This window comes from Cyprinodon variegatus, unplaced genomic scaffold (assembly GCF_000732505.1).
Source record: "Cyprinodon variegatus isolate N-32 unplaced genomic scaffold, C_variegatus-1.0 Scaffold239, whole genome shotgun sequence".
NCBI classification, from domain to species: Eukaryota; Metazoa; Chordata; class Actinopteri; order Cyprinodontiformes; family Cyprinodontidae; genus Cyprinodon; species Cyprinodon variegatus.
In genome coordinates, this window is record NW_015150692.1 from 918610 (window position 1) to 939408 (window position 20799).

General features: G+C 38.9%; 1 protein-coding gene across 1 annotated transcript in view; it reads right to left on the reverse strand.

Annotated features, from left to right (window-relative positions):
- Nucleotides 1–1632: 1632 nt before the first annotated feature.
- wdr78 (WD repeat domain 78) overlaps nt 1633–20799 on the reverse strand; it is a 32469-nt gene continuing 13302 nt past the window's right edge. The window contains exons 4-17 of the mRNA XM_015381677.1: nt 17978–18084; nt 17608–17755; nt 17355–17494; nt 15718–15858; nt 15434–15595; nt 15177–15331; nt 11031–11117; nt 10154–10308; nt 9061–9221; nt 6429–6550; nt 6248–6346; nt 2925–3151; nt 2605–2758; nt 1633–2299 (exon numbers count right to left, since the gene is read on the reverse strand). Of these exons, the coding sequence (XP_015237163.1) occupies nt 2180–2299; nt 2605–2758; nt 2925–3151; nt 6248–6346; nt 6429–6550; nt 9061–9221; nt 10154–10308; nt 11031–11117; nt 15177–15331; nt 15434–15595; nt 15718–15858; nt 17355–17494; nt 17608–17755; nt 17978–18084 (1978 nt within the window). The 3' untranslated portion in view covers nt 1633–2179. The remainder of the gene's footprint in view (nt 2300–2604; nt 2759–2924; nt 3152–6247; nt 6347–6428; nt 6551–9060; nt 9222–10153; nt 10309–11030; nt 11118–15176; nt 15332–15433; nt 15596–15717; nt 15859–17354; nt 17495–17607; nt 17756–17977; nt 18085–20799) is intronic.

Consider the following 20799-nt stretch of genomic DNA (forward strand, 5'->3'; position numbering starts at 1 on the left):
CTCCTCCAGGATGGCACATCAATACGTGCCATTGCCAGAAGGTTTGCTGTGTCTCCCAGCACAATCTCAAGAGCATGGAGGAGATACCAGGAGACAGACAGTTACTCCAGGAAAGCTGGACAGGGCCGTAGAAGGTCTACAACCCATCAGCAGGACCGGTATCTGCTCCTTTGTGCAAGGAGGAGCAGGAGGAGCACTGCCAAAGCCCTACAAAATGACCTCCAGCAGGCCACTGGTGTGAATGTCTCTGACCAAACAATCAGAAACAGGCTTCACCAGGGTGGCCTGAGGGCCCAACGTCCTCTAGTGCGGCCTGTGCTCACTGCCCAGCACCATGGAGCTCGATTGGCATTTCCTACAGAACACCGGAAATGGCGAGTCTGCCACTGGCTGTGCACAGGCTGCCCTGTGCTTTTCACAGATGAGAGCAGGTTCACCCTGAGCACATGCGGTATGAAATCCTTGCACCCATTGTCAGCCCCTATGCTGGTGCAGTGGGTCCTGGGTTCCTCCTGGTGCACAACAATGCCCGGGTTCATGTGGCGAGAGTATGCAGGCAGTTCCTGGAGGATGAAGGAATTGATACTATTGATTGGCCCCCACGCTAGCCTGACCTAAATCCAATAGAACACCTCTGGGACATTATGTTTCGATCCATCTGACGCCACCAGGTTGAACCTCAGACTGTCCAGGGCTCAGTGATTCCCTGGTCCAGATCTGGGAGGAGGTACCCCAGGACGCCATCCATCGTCTCATTAGGAGGATGCCCTGACGTAGTCAGGCATGCATACACGCACGTGGGGGCCATACAAATTATTGAATACCATTTTGAGTTGCAATGAAATTTCAGCAAAATGGACTAGCCTGCCGCATCATTTTTTTACTGTAATTTTTGGGGTGTCTTTGAATTCAGCCCTCTGCAGGTTGATAATTTTCATTTCCATCAAATTATGTGGCATCCTTTTGCTCCTAACACATCACCCAGTCCATTTCAGTATAAATAAACAGCATGATTTTTTGCCCCAATGAGATCTGATGTGTTTTCAGTGTTCCTTTAATTTTTTTGAGTAGTGTATTTCAACATCAAAAAGTCCTAACCCCTGTAAGTAATAATTTGCTATTTGATAGTTGTCCTGGGTCATTTCATGCACCTATCTGTCACTTATGCATTGTCTTATTAGGACATATAAATAACACTTTTATGTTTACTAAGAAATGTAACAATAACAATACTATAAAGTCATATTATGTGACTGCACATAATAATATGCTGTATATGCACAAAAAAGTTTGCTTTCTCTTAATTCTTAGTCATTGATTTAGATAATAGTGCTTTTAGAGATGAGCAAAATGACTTTTTGAAGTTAGGCAGTTTTGTATCTGCACAAAAACCTTACTTAGCAGAAGCAAATCAACCAATCCTGGACCGTATTTATCTGCTAAAGCTAAATCAGCCTTAGAACTAAACATTTAAGTAAAGAAACGACCTACTGGATTCAAAGGATGACTGTGTTTTGGTTCTTCCTGAAGTAAATATTCACTTAATGAGTGCAACCTTATAATCAACACAGTCAGGAGAAAATACCATTTAGATGTCAAAACTTCGATTTGTCAGCTTAGAAATTCCACCTAGCCAAAATGATACAGTAGTTTTAATCAACATTTAATAAAATAAAGTCTGAAGGAACATAAAAAATACAAAGAAGTCTCCCATCAAACCCATGCACTTTATTTTTTAAGCCTTTGATAAGTTCAAAACAAACTTGAAACACTTGAAAACACACAGTATATATTGCATTGCACACAATATGTAAATGAGAAAACTGCAAATCAGCGAATAGAAACAACTCATTATATCATCATCTACATTTCTGTGGACATGTCTCTCTTTCAAAATAATTTTAGCATCTTGAAATGTTTTTCAATCTTTGATGAGTGACTTTGTTGTAATATTCTTTGTTTTTCTATTCTGCTTCTTGTAACTACCCTTTAATCTTATGCAAATTACCCTTTTAGTTTCTGAGCTGTAATTTGGATTTAGATCAAAGATTAACTTTGACCTTTGCTGGTGCTGTTTACAGAATGGATTATTTCAATAGAAGTTTGTGTCTTATTCTTTTCTGATGTACAGTTTGATACTAAAGATGATGCAGATTGATCCTTAAATAAAGAATAAAAGTTAAACATATAAGTTAAACATATAAAGTGAGAGTGTCTCTATGGAATTTGGGAAAATGAGGCCCTTCAGTTCTCGAGGTTCTTTGGAAGCTGCAGAGCAGAGGGCGTCCAGAACTTCCCCCTGAAAGAACAGGTTCCCAGTCAGATTCTGAGTCTATGTGGATGCCAACTAGTGTTGGGACTATTTGGTTTCACTGTTTGGTTATGAGGAGATCAAATTCTGCAACCCCCACACAAACAGACAAGCAAACTAAATAGCTCTAAATAAACTGTTATTTGCTGATAAAATATATAAACAGATGTTGTGTAGTGCTGTCTGCATATAATTATACATGCTGAAATCCTCATTTAGATTATTGCTATGAACTAAATTCAACTCTATGTCTTTATATCAAAGCATTTCTCTGATGTGTCTGACTATTTTACCTGACTGCTTTCTCCAGTAAAGATGTTCTGCAGCTTATACACAGTGACCTGGCCACAGCTGTCTCCCACCATGACGCAGTCTGAGCGTGATGCAAACAGGAGAGACGTCATCTTCAGTCCAGGGGCAGCACGCTGCACAATAACTGGGTTCAAACTGTAAGATAGGAGTGGATATTGTTAGGGAATAAGGCTCATTTGTTCGCAGTGGGTTGTTTATGGAAGGTGTGATGATGTAGGTGACAAAAGCACCTGCTAGCTATCAAACTTCATCAATGGACTGCAAATACAGCTGGTTGATTTTTCTGCTCATTTGGACTTACAAGTTGGTGTTAAGGTCCCAGATCTCAAGCTGGCTGTCGTTAACAGCACCAAATACCGCAGCCTGCCTCGGAGACCACCTGACTTCATGAACTGCCCTGTGGTTGGAGGTGAAGCTTAACATGGGACTCTTGCAGTCCTGCTTCCAGAGTCTAATGGTGGAGTCTGAAGAGCAGCTTAGGAACACATCTGGGTGGAAAGGACACCATGTCACGCAGTTCGCAGGACCCTAATAGGGAACAAAATAGAGACCAGTGTCTTGATCTGCCCTGATAGCTGACCTTGATTACTTGTTTAATTCACCTGCCTTTCTCATCCCTTCTCTTTCATCTTATTCACTTGCATTGGAATTATTCCATCAGAGTGATTACTTCCTCTCCTGCTGCTTGAGCCTTAATTATAGGCAGCAGCTGTCAGTCAGTGCTGAGGTATTTCTTTAAATATCATGACACAGGACAGAATGACCCGGTATTCAAAGCAAGACAGACAGCGGATTAACTCAAAACATTTATCTAAGACATGGAACTGTCGATCCACGGTATCAGCAGCTAGGGGGTCTATCACTAGTAACTCTGGTAACTGGAAACCCAGGTTAGTGACCACGTAAATCTAATGGAGGAAGATTATGAACGTGAGTCACTAATCTGGTTTATCAGGTCAGTCCATTGCCAGAGAACGAGGCAGGATCTGGCCGGTGGGCTGCCAACAAGATGTGGCGGGCGCCACCCAGAGTGTCCCAGCAGCTTCATCTAGGAGAATATGCAGGAGTTTGAAACCAGGTCAGACATACAGATCAGAACAAGAGCAGGCTGGTGCAGGGATCCAGAAGTCCAAAGACAGTTCAGGCAATCCGTTCAGATGGGAACAGACATACTCAGTGGTTGAGAGGCAGAACAGGCCAGGATCAGAAACTACCAGGTATGCTAAAAACCACTCTGTCCACTGGGATCAGACAGGAACAGGCATGTTCAGGGGATGAGAGGCTGAACAGGTCAGGATCAGGAAATCAGAAACACTATGGTATGCTAAAAACCCTCTCTCCACTGGTCCCGGAGAAAGAGAACAAGATAATCTGGCCCTGATAGCTGGATACAAGTTCCTCAAAGTGGCAGAAGCAGGTGGTTCAGATGAGCAGTGATTAGAAACCAGGCCGAGTCAGACAGGTGAATAGAGTGCCAAGATCATGACATTAAATTCAAGTTTCTAACCAACACTAGCTACGTTTACATGCACAAAATTTCCCCGATCCGATCCAAACCTTGGTTGATCGGAAATTCAAAATCTCCGTTTACATGGACACTAAATGAATGATCCGATCATGACGTGTGTATACATGTACCAAGCGTTGGATCAGATTAAATCTTTTAAGCATGCGCAGAACTTCCTGCCAAACTTGGCAGTTCTGTCTGCGTCTGGTTTTTGGGAGGCCTGACAAACGATGCGCTCGGAGCGAGCGGAAAGAAAAAAGGAGAGAGGAGGAAAAAAGCGCTTGGCAGCGAAATGTCCGAGAGAAAATGTAGAGAATGAGCGATTGAACCGGCGTGGGAGAGCGAGTGGGCTGTGGAGAGAGAAAAGAGGATGAGGAGGAGGATAAATTCCTGCTTCCTGCAGCTTTAAATGAACTTGAGTGTATAAGTCGGCGTTCCTAGACTCCTCCCGCCATGTTGTTCAAAGCGAGAGCGAGAGCGACCGGTGGTTTCCTGTTGTTGACAAGGCGGAAAAACGTCACGCTGACGTCGCACACATGCGCAGTGAAGATGATTTTATTCTTAAGATCCGAATGGGTGTTTACATGGACGCCAATCAGAATGGCGATCGGCAAAAACCACCTCTCTCTTTCGGAATTAAATTTATTTCCGATCGGACCAAATCGGATTAGAATCTTCAGTCTGACATGTTTACATGAAACATTTTTGATCTGATCAGGCCTTCAATCCGATTATTTGTGTCCATGTAAATGTAGCTATTGATGAAGTCTTTGTTCCGGCACATAATGAGCAAATCACAAAAACAGCCTTCAGTAGGGCTTTTTCTGCAGAAACACTGTCATTAAATCAGCGGCTGTGTGCCATTGTCTCTCCTCTTCTTCTTCCTGAAGTTGAGCATAGCTGTCCACATGCACTTACACCAAGAAACCATAGTCCTTATTTACTGTATATACTGTAGGCAGTTGTGTACAAAATACTCAGTACTTGAGTAAAAGTATTGATATTCATAGCAAAATCTTACTCAAATACAAGTAAAAGTTACTCAAACATCTACTCAAATCAAAATATTGAAGTAATCACTTTTGAAAATACTTCAGTATTCAAAAGTATGTGCATTTAAAAGTAATATAGTATTTAAAAATACAGAGCTAAGCTGAGCCAAAAGGAAGAAGGAACTAGCAGCTTTCTTGAAATGATGTAGAGCAGACAGTACAATAATTAACTTTGAAATGTAGTGGAATGAACTTAACTTAAATTACAATACGCCTTCGCAGCACTTAGCTGCTCGGGCCTAACTATAAGTACCCCCCCAAAATATCACTAAAGTAAAGCAAAGATACTCAAAAAAATACTTCACCACAGTAATCAAGTAAATGTACATTATTACTTTCCCCCCACTGACGGTTATTGACGAATAACAAATTTGTTTAAAGCAAAGTAATGACTAATGCGGTACTGACTTTTATGAATTAGTTACAGCGCTAGTTACTGGAAATGTAATGTAATTGAAAGACTTCCGGCAAGACATTTTGAACGTAACTTTATCTAGATCTGGATGGTTGGACAAACAGTGCATGAAACCAGTGCAACAATGGTGCATTTACCAGTAAAAGGAGTTTTAGTTACTCCAGTTTCCAATAAATGTTGCCCTTCATCACTATCATCATCATCATTAGGAAGCATATTTGTTTATGACCTGATTTGAATTTAAACTGTTGAATATGTTGATTATTGGTAATTCATTCAAATCCTTCTGTGGATGCATGGTTAAACAGCAATGCTTGACTTTCCTCAGTTCATTCTTAAAGAATTTAAGACAATTGAAAGAATCTTTAAAGAACCTTTTTGTTAGTTCTACAGATCAAAGTAATTTCTGTGACCACTGTGGGTTTTGGTCATTAAACAACCAACAATTGTGTCCACATTGCTATGTTTATTTACCATAAAGTCTCTGAATATTTACTCAAATTTCTTAACCCCGACACTCAAAGTAACACTATGTCTGTAAACTAAGAACGTCGGAAGTAAAAAAAAAGAAAAAAAAAAGCAATAGTTGGATCTAGTTTTGCTGGATTCTTCTCAGGAAGAGACAGTGGTTTTAAGAGTGCTGAACTTACAGAATGTTTGCTGTAAGTTTCCAGAAGGTCATAACTTCGGGAGCAGGAACGCTTTTGGATGTTTCCCTCCCAGGTACAAGTCAAGTAGATGTTGGCGTCCTGTAGAAACAAGCAGTCTTTGTGAGAAATACAGGTGGCAAATGATCCGACAGTTTCTTCTACATATTCTGGAGCAACTTACAGTTGGATGAAAGTCAAAGTAGAGACCAGAGATGAACATAGGCTGCAGATATCCTTCTTCTGTCTCTGGTTGGTTCTGTTTATCCATGTCCGGGGTGTTAATCCTGTCGAGCTCCATCATGTCTTTGAAACAGCAATATAAATGTCAAAACATACAGTATGTAGTTCTTAAGTGTAGCATTATTATTTACTGGGGAAACAAACCTTTTTTGTGTCCTTTAAACATTGTAGTTTGTCATTGCTCACAATCCTCTGTTGTTGAGTCCAAAAAATTTCCCTTTCCATTTTAACTTTTAGAGAATCACTGGTCTATGTCTGTGTGTTTTCTTTTCTGCCGTTGATTGCAACATTCATGATTTTTTTCAGAGACCAAAGGTTTCCTTTATGCTCACCTTAGGAGTATCTTACATCTTTAAGGCCTGTTTCTGATTATACAGACATGCACTTTGAAGACAATATGAGGCGGCGGGCATTAGAGATCGACAGCTAAAGCTTTTCTAAGGCTGATTTTGATTCATTTGACTTTAGTCTAACTGATCACCACTATGTGCTGCTGATGTTTTTGGGGCCAATTCTTTGAGTTGATATTAGTTTTTTCCCTACATTCTCATGATAAAAAAAAACCCATTTATAACAAATGTTACACAAGTCTCAACTTAAACAAAAAAAAGAAACCTTTCTTAACAAATTAGAGAAAGCATTTAAATATAATAGCAGATGGCGGGAGTGGCAATGTATGCACTTTATGTGACACAAGATAAAAATAATGTTGCTGGAAAAAAATATCTTTCAGTTGATGCATCAGTCTTTCTCCAGCTCTAGCATCTATTATAATACTTTAAGATGTCTAAAAAAATTATTTTAAATGTATCACTGTCAAACAGTTAGGGGGTACTTTGTTAAACTGAGGAACAATTTCACAACAGAACAACAAAAAAAAAAAACATAAAGTTTTAACCACAGCATAGTCAGATCAAATGAAGTGTGTGGCAGATGTAACAAGACCAGAAATAACCTATTTATTAAAAATTTTAAAAAAGCTATTAACAGCAGGGAAGCAAACAACATCTTGGATTTGTTTGGAGAAGTGAAAGTAACAAAATCTTGGAGAAAATATATACTATGATGCACCCAAAGTAAAACATTCAAATCGTTAGCAGCTCTTTAGCTTTCGAACAGGACGATGCATGGGCTGGGAATCGTAACCCTTTAACCTGCACTGCTCTACTCATGAGCTTATTTAACTGCTTCCTCTCAGAGGAAGATAATATACTGGGTGAACAAATTCGAGGGTAGCTGATATAACCACCGAGTCAGGAAGGGTCTTAAGCCCTTCCTGTAGACGGCACCGGTATCCTTATTCCCAACTATTTTAGTTTTTTTTTAAAAAGTGAATACCTGGATACTATGTTATAACTATGTTATTTTCAGTGTTTTCAGACTTCATTACCTGCCGAAACTCTTTATAATGAGAATGACAGTGGCAGAGTCTGCTAAAATCCTTTGGAGACAATTTTTTATCTGTAAATACACTGTGCGATATTTCAAACATTGCACACAGCTACAGCTAACACTGTACGACAAAACCACAGGGTTTAAAATTTCACAGCTCACGATGTATGTTCTCACACTGTTCGACAGGACGCTCTGATGCGATCTACCTGCTCACACTGTATGTCTAAAAACCACGTGGGACTCAGCTCCGCAGTGAGATGGCGCTACTCTGACTCGTCTATCCGGAGGTCAAACAAGTAGGAGAGGAATATGAAGCTCACTAGAGTGAAACGCACTGCCTTGGCAATTTGGGCAATTATGTGCTGAAAGCCCTAAAAAGAAAAAGCAATGATGTAATTAAACAAAGACATAGCTGAGCAAAAGTGGCTACTACTGTCTGTCAATTTTACACAAAGTCCTCCATTTTACTTGCACCCCCGCCATGCTTCTGTGTTTTCGGCTGAGAGGAAGAAAAGACGAGGAGTCCTTGTTTGTGCATGCGCACTGAGCGGTTTACCCAAGACCATCTTACAATGGCTGACTGAATTTCAAACATGTTCATTTTCTCCCGACCTTACAATTCCTGATCAGGAGGTGGTTGTGAGAGGCTGATCGCCCCTTGTTACCCCCTGTATACTACACAACGCATGACGCATAAGTTGGCCCGACTGAAAAATTTTTGCACAACTGGAGAATCGCTCCGAAAAGGGGGGAAAAAAAATCAGATTAAGGATGTTTCAAATACATTTGAACAAAAACTCTCAGGTTTTCTCTAATATCTAAACATCCATAGGTTCGTAAATTTAGACGTATGGATGTGTTTCAATTCAATTCAGTTTAATCCAGTTCAGTTTTTTTTAAATCTAAATGTTAATATATGTCTGATGTCTGTGACTGAAGACACTCTGTTAGTGTTTCACACTCTTCTGGAGAGTGTGCTATATGATCCTCATCATTTTATGAAGAATGCAGGACTTAAGCTTCCATAGTGCATCCTAGTTTTTATTACTTGTAAATAAATTTAAGATCAGTTTTAGAAAAAGCAATCCAAAGCTTAAAACCACTTGGATTTTGTTTCTTTGTGGATCTAAGAGCACTTTAATCTACAATTCAAATTGTTTAATGTGAGAGAACCGCACCTGTGCATTCCAGGCAACCATTAACGACAAACCACTTGCAGGTCCTGCCGTCTTCACCCAGAGAGAATAGATCCTCAACCCTCTCCTTTTCAGTGAAGCTCTGTTCTTGCAGGTTCCACCTGAGTAGCCTGACTGGCCCATGGTGTCTTTTGAGACTTTCCCTGCATGGGCACATCGAAAAAGAAGGGCACCAAACATGAACTTAGTCAGGCACAATATGTGCACTCTGTGTCTCTGTGCACTCATGTCAACTTTTGTCACTTTGAGAGTGGAAGCATCCTGGGAAAGCAAACCACCTACATTTCAGGAACTCTCGACTCACTAAGTAAGGTAAAAACCGGTGCTTGTTTACATACCACTGCAGTTTGGTTCCACATGTTCAGAGATGCACACTAATATTACTGATATATATCCTGATATATACCACGCTGAATAATATTGTTTAATCACCATGGTGTTGGCCTTCCACACATGGATATCTAAGGGATACCCACTGCTCTGGAAGCTCTTTTTTAAGTTTAAATTGGTTGTCTGTTGACTTCTTTTTGCTGTAGTTATGTTCTCTGTTTTCTGTCTCATACAGATGTGAAAGCAGACTTATAGGAGCTGCTGTATATCCTGTATTGTTAAATTTTCACCTCACCTTCCTTTCTGTCTATGAGACCATTTTAGATAATTTTACTCCCTAATTAATTTTCAATAACGTTGCATATACATTATCAAATGGAGCCTTATGGTAACAGACATAATGCTCAGCCTGTTAAAGCAAAGCTGTTGAGTTATCTAGTTCTGGGACATCTGTTCCCAGACCTACATTTGCAACTTGATCTTGGAACAAAAGCTCCAGGATATAAGCACCTTTCAGCGGGAAAAGGCTTTCATGCCAGCATATAAGTGGCATTTTAACCAAGTACTTTTTTTACTCCTACAGGAGTCATTTTTTGAATGACTGCTTTTTACTAACACAAATTTGATGAAGTAGTGCTACTGTTAAGTACAGCTTTTTGGATACTCTGCCCACCTCTGAATATAGAGTAATACTACTGGGCCTAATGTTTATACCAGTGCTTTAACAGCCACACTCATTCCTCACCGGCTGCTGAAGGTTGGTGCCTTGATATCCGCAGTCTGCAGGTTATAGATGGCAATGACGCCGTCACTCATCCCCACAGCCAGCCGACCAGGGTGGTTGGCTGAGAAATCCAAAGTAGTAATGGCACCATCGCAGTAAATTATACGCTCAGGCCACTGCAAGAAAGGACCAAAATTTACAGCTTTTACATCAGGTGTATGTCTTACTGCAAGACTTTACTAGAAAAAAAATATGTCATAGGAAAACACCGCTGATGTCTAAAGCAGTTAGACCCCCCCCACCATGGCTACATCAGCACGCCACATTGGCTACATTAGCACAGCACGCCAACGTCCTGAACGCTGTAGATGTTCGACTGCTGAAACATACTTGACAACCTCTCAGTGCTATTTTTGACAACCATCTTCCCGATTTTGGTCTTTACAGATCACCTGTTCCGCCGTTCCCATCAATGAGAAAAAAGTTCTGTAGTACACAGCAAAAACTGATCTAAAGCTGATAAACATTTCTTCAAATAAATGAATTTGCCCTAAATGTGAGCATGAAAAATAAGATGATCTGTTAGTGGAATGACTCTTTCTGCCCTTAAAATAGATAATCAGTTATTATGCACTTTAAATAAGATAACAAGGAAGTTTATTCATATTTTATACATCTTATTCCAGTGGTGAATGGTCTAGCTAGTTTCAATCAACAAACAGGAAAATACACTATTAAAAAAAAAGGACTTAATTCAGTTCAGATTTTTGCAGTGTATTTGATAGTTTACTACAGTTCAAACTAATAATAGTGTTTCTAAACAACGTGTTGGTTCAGGGTGCTCTGTTTGTGTCTTTGAGTTATAATAGTCTGCTTGATGAAGAGTGATCGGTCATACCGTGGGGTTTATAATGCACCAGCAGCACACCAGACCTGGTTTCTCGTTCATGGAGTCGGTCTCACTGTAACCTACAGCAAGAAGGTCCTAGCACAAAAAAAGGAGAATCAGTATTATAATCCTGAAGACACAAATGGATGGGTCAGGATTTATTATGCTTTTCAGTTCATTGTCATAAAAGCAGTTCATGTTTGAACTGTTGGTGGTAACTCTTATAGTTTTTATTTTGCATCAATCCAACTCGGCTAGTTTTGAAAGCTGACATCAGTGTCTTAGTGAACAGATTTCAATGAAAGAAAAACCCACAATGAGTTAGGTATGCCTTAGTTGATTTCCTTTGGAGACATTTTAGTATATTTTTGAAATTTGATGTAAGTCCTTTTGTGAAGAATTTTTTTGGAAATAAATAGAAAATACTTTTTTATATGCCTTTGTCCTTGTGCCTTACTGGACGGACCACTACACTTCATTTTTCCAGACGGCCTGTTTTAGCTCCTTCCAAAGATGCTCAGCAGGACTTAGGTCCGGGCTCCTAGAGGCCACTTCAGAATAGTCCCCTGTTTTCCTCTCAGCCTTTCTTGCCTGTGTCTATCTGTATTTTGGCTGATTATCCTGTTGAAGATCCATGACCTGCGACTGATACCAAGCTTTCTGACACCGGCCAGCACATTTCTCTCTATAATCCCTGGATAGGCTGGAGATTTATTTGGACTCTGCAGAGATTCAGACACCCTGCCAGATTAAGCAAAGCGGCGCCCAGAGCATAACAGAGCCTCCTCCATGTTTCACAGTAGAGACAGTGTTCTTTGTTTGATCTGCTTCATTTTTCTAGCTGTGACCATAGAACTGATTTGCCTTGGTAAAAAAGTTCAATAAGATTGAAGCCATTTTGTACTTTGTTTTGTTTGCTGTTTGATTGCTGTTGCCAACTTAAACCCCCTCATTGACCATTAAGCTGTTCAATTGCAATGTACAAAAAAATGCAGCACATGAAATAAGATCCAACAACCTGTATGTTAATGACCAATAATACTGGGTCAATCCAATAACTATGGAAGTAAATCTGTGTCGCTGGGATTTGAATTAAAAATGCTACTGAAATTTAAATGTTGTTTGTTTGTACTTACTGTTTCAGTGTTAAAATATATTCAGAACACTTTTTGACCTAAGAAAGATTCATTTTCATTATTTCTACATAGTTGAAATTTCATTTATTTTCTTTTCAAGCTAAAAATTCACATTACTATTTCAAAGTGATTACATTTTCAGTACTTATTTTTCAGTTTAATTTTTCAGTGTTAAAAAAAAAATCTGCATATAAAAAAATTCAACCTTTCAAAATTCAAACTCAATATTTTCAGCCTCCTTAGATTCAACTGGCTCTATTTCACTTTCTTAAACTCGGCGTCTAAATTCAGTGTAAAAAGGGAAGGGTTACTCCAGGTCACAGACATTAGCAATGGATTGTGGTGTCCAACACCCAGCCAATCCTGTTACGTTTTCTTGGTCACGTGACGTGACGTTTGTGGCGCTCATACTGAAGGAAAACCAGCATGATGGAGCCGGTCATGCAAGCTAATGCTAACTCAAATACAGAAAAATGAAAGTAATAAACTCACTGTTGAGTCCCCAAAAAAAACACGCCAAAAGTTCTGATTATTGGGAGGAAAACAAAATATATAACGCATTCAAAATTTCAAGAATACATAAAATTTCAGATATTATGCCAAGCTGTGCCAAAATGGCACAGAAGGTTCGCCCAGATTTTTCTAAATCCAACCATTTATACCTTTTAACCATTTATAACAACCATTTCTAATTCCTTGGTTTTCATTCAACAAGTAACTTCTCAGTTACTTGTTGAATGAACACCAGGGTTGCTACAGATGTAACCAAGATATTGTAGTCGCTGTTTATTATGTTTATTTCCTTTGATACAGGAAAGGTAAGGAGCTTTGTAGGTGAAAATCTTTGTTTTTTTTTGTTTGTTTTTTCATTTAAGCCGGGCATACATTGTGCGATTTTTTCAGTCGTTGCATGCAGCTACTGCTCACACTGTACCACTGAAAACCACATCAGACTTGAGAGATGGAGCTGCTCTGAGTCGTCTATCCGGAGGCGAAACAAATAGAAGAGGAATATGGAGCTCACTAGAGTGAAACACGCTGCCTTGGCAATTTTTGCAATTTTGTGCTGAAAGCCTAAAAAGTAAAGGCGACGACATAATTCGAAAAAAAAAAAGACATGGCTGAGCAAACATAGCTACTATGGTCTGTCAATTTTACAGAAAGGACTCCATTTAACTCATTCCATCCCTGCCATGCTGCTGTGTTTTCATCTGAGAGGAAGGAGAAAAAAAAGAATCCTTGTTTGCGCATGCCCACTGAGTGATTTGCCTGGAAAATGGAAAATCGCCCCGAAAATTGCACAGTGTACGCTGGGCTTTGCTCAGGCCCAGATTAGTTTACTTTAAAATTTTACTTCCACTTCATGCACCAGGGTCATTATTTCCTTTAATCAAAGAGTTACCAGTTTAGGCAGCGTACAAGTTGAAAAAAGCCTTAGAAAGTATGAGTACCTGTATGCCTTTTTTGGAAAATAGGATAGCAGGCTTAAGAGGTTTTAAAACCAACAATGAAAATAAGAAAAAAAAGATTCCATATGCTTGTTATCTGTTTATGCTTTCAAATTTAAAGAACTTGGTAAATGCTTCAATGGCCTGTTTTGTTTGTAGTAGGCAGTGACTATTACAATTATGGGAAACATATTACATTTGAGGCTGCTCAAATGTAATATGGAACAGTGGGTAGCATTGGTGCCTTGTAGTAAGAAGGTTCGGGGTTCGATTCCGCTTGGAGTTTGCATATTCTCTCTGAGCATGCGTGTTCTCTCTGGGCACTCTGTCTTCCTCCCACAGCCCAAAAACATGATTGTTAGGTTAATTGTCTTCTCTAAATCTCCAGGTTATACCCCGCCTCTCACCCATAGACAGCTGAAGATAGGCACCAGCACCCCTCTTGGGATAAGTGTGACAGAAAATGGATGGATATTATGTTTGCAGGACTATTAATTGAATTCAGTTGATTTATATAGTGCCAATTTACAACACATGTCATCTTAAGGGACATTATAGTCAAATTGATTCAAAGTTTTCTATTTAAGGAAAACCAGTTGAATGCATCGACTCATTGAGTCGAATGCAATCCCTCACACTAAGCATGCTTGTAGCCACAGTGGAGAGAAAAAAGTCCCTTTTAACAGGAAGAAACCTCCAGCAGAACCAGGCTCAGTGTGAGCGGCCGAGGCCGACTGGGGTTCAAGGAGACAGAAGCAGAGATACAAAAGGTGACTGTAAATGGCGGCCCCGTCCAGGAAACACACAGCCAGGCAGACGAGCTCAGAGCCAGCTCTCATGTCAGAGGGTGAAGAGAGCACATCCAGCCAGTCACACTCAGAGAAACAGGATTACACTGAAAAACAGGCCGATTTCCAACATCTATAAACAAAGAAGTACTAGATTGACTGGCGGCCTGTCCAGGGTGTACCTGTACCCCGCCTCTCGCCCGTAGACAGCTGGAGATAGGCACCAGCACCCCTCCTGACCCCATTTGGGATTAAGCGTGTCAGAATATGGATGGATGGATACTGCATTTCCCGGCATGTTACAAATCACATGTTATGTTTGTAGTAGGCAGTGGCTACATTCGTCATTTTAATTTAGTTAAGCTTTTTATATACTGGCAATTCCCAATATGTCATCTCAAGTTACAATAGTCAGTTAGTTACAATAGTCAGATTGAACATAAGTGTGAAATATATTACATTTGTGGGATTATCATATTTGCAGACATTACAGCTATTCATCACATTTGTGTTACTTTTGTTTTTTTGTATTCGGAAACCCTGTAGTCCAAATTTGAACTGTTAAACCCAAGGAAAGTGAAGAGGCATAAGCTAGGAACAGGAGTTTGAAGATTGAGCCTATGATCCACTAGATCTTGATCCTACACTAGACGTATGAGCAAGCCTTGTAAAAAAGCTAAAAGTGCAAGTTACATCTAAGTTAGTTCGTAAGTCTTGCTACAGAATTAAGGAGAGTTTTATGTGAACTCAAGGTTTGATTTTTCCTTTTCGTCTGTATCTTACCGGATTATTTTTGTCCCAGGCCATGCAACTGACAGTGCGCCCTCTTGTGAGCTCACAACTGAAGACCCAAAGACATTCCAGAGCTGGAGAGCAGGAGATCTCTGTACAACGTTTACTCTGGTCCATTTCCTCAGGTTTTACTGGTCTGTCGGGATCTGATGAAATCATCAGAAGAACATTAGAAAAACTTTTTTTTTTCTCTAATGTTACAATTAGTCAATTATCCCACCACTGAAAAGACTGAGTTAACAGTTTACCTCCCAGTAAAGGCAATCCTCTGTATGCAGCCAGAGGACAATGGAAGATGCTCCTTAAAATGATTCTCTCCGTTATAACCAAAAGGTAATGGAACTTCTCTGATGTCTTGATGAGCTCCCAGTCCAACTTGGTGTTTGAACTGGTTCCAACAGCTTCCACGTCTTTCAGTGAGCAAGACGATATGACAAACATATCAAATGTTTGAGGGAAGCAGAATGCTTCTCTTAAAGCACTTAAATGAAAGAGGGGCATATTTCCTTTTTTTGTGATTTTTTGATCTTACCTGTTCTAGCTGAAGTGTTCAAGGACATACTCCTCTCAGCACTTCTGCTAAATTCCTCACCAGCCTCAGAATAGCTGGTCTGTTTTTCCTCCAGGCTTCCAATCATCACTTCCTGCTCTGGATATTCATGCATGTCTACAGCTATTGACAAGGATGTTATCGATCATTATCCTTCAAAAATCATCTGAAGGAATATATTTGCGAGTACAAAATAAGAATGAAATAAAAAAAAAAACATGCAAATCGTGGGTTTTTATTATTTTTTCCTCTACAATATCTACAAGCACATACATGTTTGGGCCTAGAGTTTCATTTTTTCATGGCTTTGGATGTTATTTTCTCTACAGTATTTTGGGCTTTAATGTTGCAAAGAAAATGGCCACAAATTGCAGTTAAACTCCTTCAAATTATTTAAATAACTGCAGCCAGAGTTGTGATGAAAATTAAAAAGAGAGATCATACCCAGAATAGCAACTCTCCATCTCACTTATAAAGTCTTTAAGAACAAAGCTTTACCTAACAGCTAACAGAACAGTTTATTCTCAATATGCATGTTTAGTAGTGGTTCCTAGAATTTAAAAAAGGTAGAATACGAGGCAGATATTTTAGTTATCCTCCTCTGAAACCAACTACCAGTTTTAGCCGGTGAGGCAGACACCCTGTCTACTTTTAAGGCAAGGCTTAAGCCTTGGTGTACTGAAGCTCAGGTGTTCAAATTTGCCTATCAGATGCTGTGGGATGATGGTGTTGAAAGCTGAGCATAAGTCCAGGAACTGCATCCGCAAATGGGTGTTGTTCCTGGACTTCAGTTCAGCTTATCTCTAGCTTATCTATAGTTATGCTGCTATTGGCTTACACTGCTGGAGGACATAGGGACCACTTTCATCATTCTGCCTCTTTTTACTTCTATTCTCCAATATTTATTATATAAGTTATAATTATAAATTATATAAGTTCAATGTCTACCTTTATGTTCTCTCTGCTTTTTCTTGTCATAGTGACTTAGCCTGATGCTCTGCTCAGCTGTTACACCAGTTTAGCTGTTACACAGCAGGTTACAGTAAATCTGAGGTAACTTAATTTTCATCCAGTTTTTTGTAAAACGTATTGGTATCTATGAAGAGGTCTATGTTCATTTCTGGCAGCTCAATTGGGGAAACTTGTAGGGCCATTATTGATTTAAGGACAATGAGGCCTAGTTCTAAAACTGTCATTAGATGTCAAATCTTTTCAAAAAGATTGAACAAAAATCTGGTTGTCTCTGATTTAGGTCTCTGTTGTTGCTATCACCCAGATGACTGAGAATTTGCACAGGCATATGGTATAAATAGGTTTTGAAAATACAAGAGGTCAGTGTGAATAAGTCTAGAGAAACAAGTAGGTGGGTAGAAGGTTTAGAGGAGCATCAAAGGGTATAAGACCAGCACTCTGGATTCTATATATAAAATGCACCTTGTCTATTAAGAATTTATTCCAAAAATATATTACATTTTGTTCTTACTTTTTTTGTCTTATATGTAAGTCTGCTTGATTTATCTGTGAATAATGAGTGAAAATAGACGCCCTGTTGAAGAACCAAATAATTTTTATACTGTACTATACTCCTCACTGAACAAAAGTAGTTAATTAAACCAAACCTGCATCGGTCTTCAGCATGAGGTCCATCTGCGTACATTTGTTTTTAGCAGCCCTTTTCAGCGTCTGCATAGCCCGATCCACATAGTTGTCAATTTTAAATCTCTTCCCGCAAGCTTCAGCATACTGTTTATTTCTCTCTCTGAAACACAAACATGAGGGAGTGGAAACAGTTTGTTTAGATAAGAAATAAAAAAGAATAAGTTTTAAACATTGGCATACGGTGTATAGGACCAAAAAAAAGTCTACACTCACGTTATGATATCTGCACCATCAGAATTCACAGAGACAACGTTGGGGGGTATGTCCAGCAGAGAAACACAGTCTGTATCAGTGATCAAAATCTCTTTTAGCATAGCTTGAGTCACTGGTTCTTTCACCAAGTCTTTTTTCAGCTTTTCCTCTGGAAATAAGAATTAAAGAAGGAAGGAAAAAGTTAACCAAAATACCCCAAAAAATGTTCATCCACTGTGTGCATCTGTAGTTTTTAAGTTGAATTTAATAACATAAGATTGATTTAGGTAATTTCAGTTTAGGTAAAATGTCAATGAATGCCTAAAATTACTTTAGAAATTTACTCTTTAGTTTCAAAAGTATCTCAAGTGTATTTAATGTGGTAATTAACCTTGAAAACTGATGGGTAGGTCATATTTGGAAAACGTCTCCTCTATTTCCTCGTTCACAAACTCTTTCTTTGGCTGGCTGGATGTTCCACTGCTAGCCAATGGTGACCTGAAAAACAATGTCAGAACATATATTTACAGTCATTTCAAGCACAAAATAACACTTGCTAACAGAGGTTTGTTTTACTGCCTTTGTTCTTGTTTTCCTTTTGAGGCCAACTGTCTAACGGCGAGATGCATGAAGCACATTCCCATCAGCTGAATTCCCTCATCATCCGCTGTGTTCAAGGATTTTAAATAATAATGAAGAGGTAGATTAAGGCCTAATTTGCCTCATCTATCTTTTAAAAACCAGACAGTTTTTATTTTATTTTCATAATCACAATGAGATTGTTTCTCCAAGTTTACTGCAACAGGCTTATATTAAAGGCAATGGTACCTTCAATTACTCTTTTGCTTTGCTAAGAGTGTGCAGAACAATGCACTCTTCTTAACATTAATAAAGCCTAAATGTCCACGTATACGAAACTTTTTGATACACGTAGAGATAGTTGTAGAATAATCAGTTTTCAGCTTTGCTGTGCCTTCTGCTCACTTTTTCTTCTAGCCTATTTACACAATTTTTAGTCATAAGCTAAAAAAAACCTGAATATAACTAAACAAAAAAATGTTTTAAAATGCAGTTAAAAGTTCTTTGATTTGAAGTCCAGAGGCCCGTACCACGAAGCAAGCTCAACGTAGCAGGATAAGTTTCCGTCTCTCCAGTTTAACCAAAATAACGACAATCAGAATCAGCAGCACAAAGAAGCTGGTTATCACCTCACTAATTCTATCCAGCTTGAACTGATCAAGAACCTGTGAACACGGCCATAAATTGGGACGGGGTCAAGGTTGTAAACCAATCCCAACCATCAGTGCAGAGTACAGAAACATGAAGTGAGAGAAAAAAAAGTGTAAAGCTAAACATGGTGGCAACATGAGAGAAACACCAAAGGATTGCTGACTGCGGAAATGTGCATGTTTACACATCAGTGTCATTTAACACAGGCTGCTTAGCAATCACTTTGCTGCATGTTAATCGTATTCCCATCTGGAGGAAGAGGACTTGGAGCAGGTAAAAATGCAACACAAAAACATTATTTCATCTGGTTAGTTGGACTTTAATAATGTGTGGGCTACAATAAAACTGGAAAAGTTATTGCCAAAGTCACTGCATCATGTTAATACAAGAAGGCATAAGTCTGAGTGAGATCATCCTGATTTCTGAGCAGTGCCAGAACCTTTTTTATTTCACCTAGCATATTACCATTCATACTGTTACAGCAAATACATTTTTTTTTTAGTTGTAATGTAGCTTTTATGTTTAACTTTCTTTTAATCGTTTTCAATTCTATCCCTCTAAATCTTCTACAGTGGTCATGGTGTCCTGTTGTAGAATAGGGGATGTTACTAGGTTATTGCGAGAAGCAGAGCAAATAGACAAAACATGGCGGCTTTATGAAACACAAACTCCTGCTAATAACCACACCTATAAAACCAAAATGAAGGGCTGTTTATTGAAGAAAACACAACATTTGGCGACATGAATACATTTTGCCTCAAACCCAGGGCGGTAGAGAGAAGGAGAGAAAAAGAGAGCTACCATTTGTTGAATGTTGAATGCAACATGGCACTGCACCTCAAGAGAGCTGGCAAAAGTATAAGACTAAGGCACACTTGAAAACAATATGATAAGGGATCAGATAGAGGAGAGATGTAGCACGAAAAAAGCTGTGTGATATGTTGTTGCAGGAGGAGGGGGTGAATTTGCATAAAAACCTGTTAACAGCAAGAGCTTTTGAAGCTGCGCAGGCAGAATCAAGACTTTGTGTTGTTCACAGAGTAAGAAACCATCATGTTACACTATTGAGATGAAGCAATAGATCTAAAACTTTTTCCACATACACAATATAACCATTTCCCTCAAATATTGTTCATAAACCAGTGTAGATCTGTGATAGTAGGAACTTGTCCTCTGTTGAGGTAATCCATCCCACCATATAGGTGTGCTATATCAAGACATATGGCATTGAATGTGAAGAAATAACAGTATTTCCTCACAACCCTGTCCTCTCTGACCACTTTTTAATAACCTTCAGGATTACTTTAACAGAGTTCTCCTCCCCCCAAAGAAGGTTTCACTTTAGCAGATCATTATCAGACAGAATATATATATATATAAAAAAATAACTTTTTCACTTTCTCTCTCCTCTGCTGAGCTGTCAAAAGTTAAGCTTGTTCCCCCTCGCAGGATTATGGTTTTGTTGATGGAGTTGCTAGTTCTCTGCGTTCTGCCTTGGGCAGCGCAGCCCCTTTGAAAAAGAAAAATGTTAAAAATGGAAAGCTGGCTCCCTGGTTTAATGCAGTGCTGCGCACTTTGAAGCAAAATGGAACTGTATGACTTAGACTTTGACAGATTTTATTTTGTTTACACCAGTGTAAAACAAGAAGAAATTTCATTTGGAACAGCTCTCTGGACAATTTAATCTTTTTTGAAAGTGCAGCCTTGAAAAATAGTTTAAAAAATGTATGTATATATATATATATATATACATACATACGTATATATATACATACATAAGTAACTTACAAACCTAAATGTAGTTAGTAATTAAAAAAAGCAGCACCAATGGAAATAACAAAAAATAAATAGAAAATAATAAGTAAAGATAAAAAAAAAAGTATAATAGAAAGTTTTACTGCATTATTATGGTCATGGCCTGTTTCCACCTATTAACAAATATTTCTATTTGAAGCCTCAGGCAATAAGTTATTTGTTCCATAT